Below are 7,072 nucleotides of genomic sequence, written 5' to 3'. Positions count from 1 at the left end.
ACGATTAAATAAAGAAAATTAGAAATTTAATGTATTGAATTGAACTCTTTTTCTGTTAAAAAAAATGATAAACATTTTTAGGAATATAAATTAAGTAAATAAGGTGTATAGAAACGATATCGAAAGTATAATTAATCTAAATTTGAAATCGAAATAGCTCTAAGAAAAGGTTTTGTAATGGAGTAAACAATCAAAGCAAATAAACAGTTGAAATTGATTTTCGTCTAACCTGAAAGCAGCGTTTGTCTCTTCTCAATCCTTTTTCTAATAATAAAATTTTGATACTTAGTTCTAGAAGTTTCATATATATATATATATATATATATATAAAAGTTGAATTAAGCATTACTTGTTCTCGTCATTATTCACATTTTATTTTATACCTCTTTATTAATTCTACCAATAGATTAAGAGATAAAAGTCGTATATGAATCAATATTAGTCATAATTAATACCTCTTTATTTTCTTAGTCCTCTATTTTTTAAAATTAATTTATCTTCTCACTTTTTCATAAATATTACTTTATTTGTTCCCGTTTTATCCTCAAACTATTTATCCTTTCTATTCAAATATTGAATCTATTAAAAGAACAACAATATTTTAATAATATTGTTTAAGGATGTTTTTTAAATTGATATAAAACAAGAATGGATCTCATCCCAGTCGACCAACGATGTTGAACATTGTGACATCCGATCCAAGCACACGGGATGGGATAGATTATGTTTATATTATCACCATACATTTTCCATTTTAAATGTGTACTTTCACCTAAACTTTAAATTATCATTTATGAAATAAGAGTAAATAATTCTATTACTTTTAGAATTTTTTATACATTTGAGAAACATGACATATAAAAAATAAAACTGTATAAGTACGAATTTTAATTTTAAAATTTGTAACAACCTATTTTTTTTTTTTCTTCTAAACAATCATTCATTAAGAACTTAATATCGTAAGGTATCTATAAGTGACTTGACTAGATAATATTATATTTCAAAATACATTTAAAATAACTTATATATCAAAATATAAACTAAAAACTAATACATTCTTTAAAAAAAATTAGACTATTTACCAAAAATTGTTATATAATAATTCTTGAGTTTCTCATTTCACCTTCGGTGCTACTATTACCATAAATTTTTATCTCTATTTCCGTATTTAAAATATTATCATGACAAATATTTAAATTGCTAGCAAATCTGTCTTATGAGAGTGTGGGGGTCAGTTCCTTACAATATAAATTGACTACTACTGATATTAGTAAAATTAATTATATAAAAGTTAGCATACTCATAATAATACAATTTTAATTTTAATATCAATGTTTGATTATGTTAAAATATGTTAAATGGATGTTTCTGTCAATTTTTAATTAGAATATTAATTTTTCATGTGATAACCCACTTTAGACAGCTAGATATAAGAATAATTAAATGGATATATGTTTTCTCTAATAAAGAACAATGAGGAAATAATTTATAAGTAAATTTATTAAAAACGAGATTTCATGAATTAATATAAAGTTTAACAGCACACACTTTATTGAAATATTAAACTGGCAACAACACATTATAGAGTCCTTCCCAAGCCTTGAACTGAAGTGTGCTATAGATGCTCTTTTCATTTGGGAAATAATGGTTTTCTTAGAAAATTCGTAAACCATTGTGCAGAGAGTTTGGCATATCTCTTCAAATTATCGTTTCTGTCAATATAATTCAGTCCAAATCCCACTAAATAACCATTCTTCCATTCAAAATTATCCAGCAGCGACCATGCAAAATATCCTTTTACATTTGCTCCATCCCTTATAAAATTAACATAACAAATTCAAAATTAGATTAAAAAACAATGATTAAAATAAGTAAAAAGAAAAAGATAAATCATTACCCGATTGCCGAAAGTAGATAATAAAGATGACGATAATAGTAATCAATTCTGTAAATATCAAGAAGAGCTTCCTCAAGTGTCTGCGGTGGTTCATCATTCACATCGTTACCTCTACCTACGAATTAAAATCAGTAGTTAAAAGAAATTTCTTTAGACTATTTTTCAAAGATAATAAAAAATTGTTTTTTTTTATATAATAATTACCATTTTCGGTTATATAAATCAAAGGATTGTTGTACGTTTCTTTGACATAGAGCAACAAGTTTCTAATTCCTTTGGGATAAACATACAACCAATCAGAAGCCGTCTGCAAATATAAATATAAAGTTATATGAAATAAAATAATATAATAGTAGTATGAACTTAAAATTTGACATGATTATATACATACCGGTGTACCTACGGGTATACCATTTCGTTCAGCTGGCCAATGAAAACAAAAGCAAAATGAGATATTAACAAATTCAACATATATATAATTTAGGACAATGATATTTTGACAACCGTTTTTTAATAACTTTTTGATAATAGGAGACGTGTTATTATTTTATTGGTTTGTTTGAATTTATTTTTAAAAAAATATTTAAAACGGACTAATCATAGACTGCTACATATGTGTTGTCAAAAAAGAGTTGTTAAAGAGACTTTTTCCTATAATTTACATAATTGAAAGATGGAGAATTCCTCACTTAGATAAGTGACATTTGCATCAGTGGTATAACTAGGTTCAGATTTTGACGTAGGACTAGGTTCAACTTTGGGTCGATTGGCAGCATAATTAGTGGTGTAATAGTTTAATCCAAGAAAATCAAGTGAACCAGCCAGAAGTCTTGATTGCTCTTCTGTGAACTCTGGCAATCTTTTACCAACCAATTTACGCATAGTCTCTGGGTATTTTCCTGATGTCAATGGTTCCATGTACCTGTAATCATACTTACAAATTATATATAATGTAAATTCTAAAACATCGTACAAAAACCTAATATAAAAGGAAAATATTAAGAACATTCTAAGTAGGTAGAAAACCTATAACATTCAATATAAACTTACCATCCAAACATGAAGTCAAGTGCTCGTTTCGCCGCGCTTTTGTCTAACTCACTGTCTGAATATGGTTCGTACCAAGTAGAAATAAGTGTTATGCCTATCACTCCGTTTTGACTTTCCTGAGTAAAGTGTTTCAAATGGTAATTTAGTGAAAGAGAAATCCTAGACTACTTGAACCTTCATGACAATGTGGAAATCTAATGGAATATGGAGATTTAAAAGTTCTGATAAAAAAAAAAAAAAACCTTGAACTGATTCCTGTACACATCTACAGCAGCTGCATGAGAAAGTAGTAGATTATGTGCAACTATATATGGTTCTGTTCCTGAATCACCACCGAGACAAGTTGAATCTTGCGTTTCAGAGCATCGACCTGGTGCAAAGGTTCCAACTGCATAACCATTATTACTATAAGACCATGGCTCGTTTAGAGTAATCCAATGTTTCACCCTGTCTCCAAAATATTTGAAACAAACTTCTGCGTAGTCTTTAAAATCATCTCTGAAATCAAGAATACACCAAAATCGATTTTAAAATAAGTATCTTAAATGATATATAATAAATAACTCTTGTTGCATAAAAGATAAATTTTGAATAGCTTACACAATCTGAGAAGATAAAAACCCTCCATACTCTTCTTGTAAAGCTTGGGGAGTATCCCAGTGAAAGAGTGTGATATACGGTTCTAGACCTGCAACGTTAATATGTAAAACATGATTAATTATTGTCATTTACTTAAAAAGTATATAAAATGTAAATTTTAATCAAGAAAAACCAGTAGAGCAAAACTTGGATATTGACCGTTGGCTATTAGATTATCGATGAGGTTATTGTAATAATCGATTCCTTCTTGGTTTACACCCTCCTCGTTTGCACCGACCTTTCCATCTATATATCAATCATTTAAAATGAAGATTGAAATCATTAACAACGGAAGATCCAACAACAATAATAACAAACAGAATAATAATAGTTCATCAACTTTTATCTCACTTGGTATTATTCTAGACCAGGAGATGGAGAATCTGTATGCATCCAGATTCATATCCTTCATTATCTGAACATCTTCCTGTTATACAAATACAAAACGACATAAAATTAATTAATTGTTTTGAAGGAAAAATATAATTGACTACTTCATTGAACGTATGTAATCATCATTAATAATTTGGACTTTACCAGGAAACGATGATATTCGTCAACTGCTACATCTCCATTGCTTCTGTCGTCTATCCTCTCTGCAAGTTATTACAAATTTGTAGTAAGACTGTTTATCTACTGGTTTTCTCAAGTTTTAAATATATAATATAACTTCTAAAAATCATAGCTTTTTTTTTTAAAAAAAAATAATAATTATAAGAAACATTGTATAATTGTTTTAGTTCAAATAATTTTGTTATTTCTTAAAACTTTTCTCATCCAATGTGCAATTGTACATCTTTTAGTTATTCTTTATTCTTCCCGTTTTTATTTATTTTTTTCACTTGAGTAATTAGATACTACAACTAACTATTAAAATAGAAATAAAATAAAATCAAAGAAAGTATTTTTTTTTCCCTTTTTCTTGATATATAATGTTTGAGACAAAAAGTGGGAGAAACCTGGATATCTATGGGTGAAGTTATCCCATACGCTAGGTTTTCTTCCATATTCAAATGCCGCTCCTTCGTACTGTAGGTACATATTATGAACATAACAAAATCACGTGAGTTTAGGTTGAAATCTCAAAGCTTAACTTCTCATAAGAATAAGGAAAGTGATGTGATATTTAATTAGTTATATATTTAGAAACATTTACGTATCATAAATTTTAGTTACATAAAATAAAACTTTTTCTTTGTGCGATAAATAGAATAATTAAACAGTAAGAAAAACATTTGTATGTTTTATTGAGTGCATATACCTGGTAAGCCGCAGACGCTGTCCCGAAAATGAAGCCCTCGGGAAAACTGGTTCGATTGAGAGAAAGAGCTTCCACAACCGATGCAGGATATTCCTCAGCTTTTATTGCTGGTAATGGGCTAACTGCTACAGTACCCAAGACAATAAACTCATTACATGCCATGTTCAAAGATTACGAGACTTTGATTCTGCTTAATGCAGTAGTGATACAGTGAAAAAGGAAGTGTAAAACAATATTTTATGTTGTAGATGATAAACATTTCGGAAACACTGAAATGATTTTATTCTGTTTAATCTATGATCTGCGTTCAAACTTAAAGTACTTCAACAACTTCTTAAAGAACAAACCAAATAGATGCTAAGATTAACTTTCACATTTTTGTATCCGATATATGAATTCAAAACTCACGTTAAAGCAAGCATGAAAATAGATGAGTGTTTAAAGAAGTGATGAAGAGTAAAATACCAGGTTTCTCCAGAGAGAGATTTGCAGCAGCAGCATCAGCAGCAGGTGAGGCCTTGGTTCCAGCAACAGCAGCACCACCGATGAGCGCAGTGCCGAGGGCCAATCTGCGAGAGACAAGGCTGAGGGCGGTGGCATCACCGTCGTCCTTCTCTGCCTTGCAAACAATGTGCTTTCGCACGGTGCTGCCCACTTCCCACTGTGGCCAAGCTCTAGCCGGGGTGGTTAGGGCACGGAGCTGCAAGAAACCTTGTGTGTAAGCCATTCTCGTCAAACTACAAATTGTTGACATCTTTGGCCTCTGAATGAGGCACTATATATAGAGTTTATCACATGCAGCAGAATCCTCTACAGCTATTAAATATATTGTTTTCGCCTGTAGACGGATGTCTGTTGTTCACGTGTTTTCAAAGTTTAGGGTTTTCCACCGTCCACGTGGGTATTTTTTGAAAATATTTCCGAAATAGATACATAAGATTTTCTAACTCCATATTTTTTACCCAAAGGCCAGGGAGGGAATTGAAGGTTGCTTATTAACCAAAGGGGTGATATTAATAACTTTTTTTAATAATTTTTTGAGAATAGATTATGTGTGACTATTTTATTGGTCAATATATTTAAAATAACCAATTACAAAGATTGTAAAAAAATTGTAAAAAAAAATTATTAATGAAACTTTTTCCTTAATCAAATACAAGTTTCGAAAGTTACAAGCTGTGTGCCATGAAAGAATGTATAATATAGTTGTTAGTATGAAATAATATAACCTTTATAAAGTAGCCAATCCACATACAGAGATCTTTCTTTATTAGAAAAAATATATATATAATATTAAGGTTGTATGAATTAGGACGACAAAAATAACCATGCTTGCAAGTATTATCCATAACTGATAACTGATATTCTCATATATTTATTATTTAGAAATGTCTTAATTTCCTCTTATAAACACGTCGAATGTAATATTATACTACTCGAACATGAAGATATATGTTACCTATAAACAATAAAAATAAAAATTTAATTTATATCTTATTAAATTTAATTACAATTAAATTTTATTTTATTTAATTTATTTTATATACTATTTTGTAATTTTATTTAAATTTAATTTTCAATAATTATAATATATATTTTTAATTATTTATAAATATTCACAAATTTTAAAATATTTACATATTTTTTTAAATGGTATTTAATAATGATAGATCGGATAACAGATAAACATTATCCATATTTGATATCACTTATTGTCATCTATAATTTAAACCCTTCTACAGTATAAAGAGTCTTGTTAAAAAAAATTAAATAAACTTCTACTATTTCTTCTAATTTCGATTTTTCACAAATTATATCCCTGCTGTTTAATATGAAGTTAAACAAATTAGTAGTAAAAGATAACAAAATGATTAAAATAGTAGTTGTTTATACTTTGTCACTATATTTTGAGAAACTTTACTAAATTATTTTAATTATAGACCAAAATTATTGAAATAGACAAATTTATGAATTTTTTATATTAGCATAAGTCGCATGTGCATGACATAATTTCATTGTAATCAGATTTAAATTAAAATAATTTCGAAGTAACATATTTTAATAATTTCTTCTCTCACTTAAAAGTAACTTAGGATCACGGGTTCACTTTAAACTTTACTTAATATATTGTTTTTCTTAATAAAGAGACGATGTGATGCAGTTACACAAACACACACACACATATATATATATATATATATATATATATATATATATATATATAT

The 7,072-nt window shown here is 28.2% G+C and overlaps 1 protein-coding gene across 1 annotated transcript; it reads right to left on the bottom strand.

Moving 5' to 3' along the window:
* Window positions 1-1,514: 1,514 nt before the first annotated feature.
* Window positions 1,515-5,576, bottom strand: LOC106758265 (cyanogenic beta-glucosidase-like). Its single transcript, XM_022779507.1, has 14 exons — window positions 5,313-5,576; window positions 4,848-4,972; window positions 4,546-4,615; window positions 4,124-4,182; window positions 3,938-4,013; window positions 3,746-3,832; window positions 3,548-3,635; window positions 3,190-3,445; window positions 2,948-3,063; window positions 2,587-2,819; window positions 2,289-2,320; window positions 2,102-2,204; window positions 1,898-2,012; window positions 1,515-1,814 (listed from the first exon to the last, which is right to left on the bottom strand). Exons 1-14 carry the CDS (start codon window positions 5,572-5,574, stop codon window positions 1,631-1,633), a joined length of 1,806 nt encoding a protein of 601 aa, XP_022635228.1. The 5' UTR covers window positions 5,575-5,576; the 3' UTR covers window positions 1,515-1,630.
* Window positions 5,577-7,072: the final 1,496 nt, after the last annotated feature.

Source organism: Vigna radiata, chromosome 4, assembly GCF_000741045.1.
Source record: "Vigna radiata var. radiata cultivar VC1973A chromosome 4, Vradiata_ver6, whole genome shotgun sequence".
Classification (NCBI taxonomy): Eukaryota; Viridiplantae; Streptophyta; class Magnoliopsida; order Fabales; family Fabaceae; genus Vigna; species Vigna radiata.
Note: the sequence above shows the minus strand (reverse complement) of the source record. Positions and strands in the feature narration are given on the sequence as shown.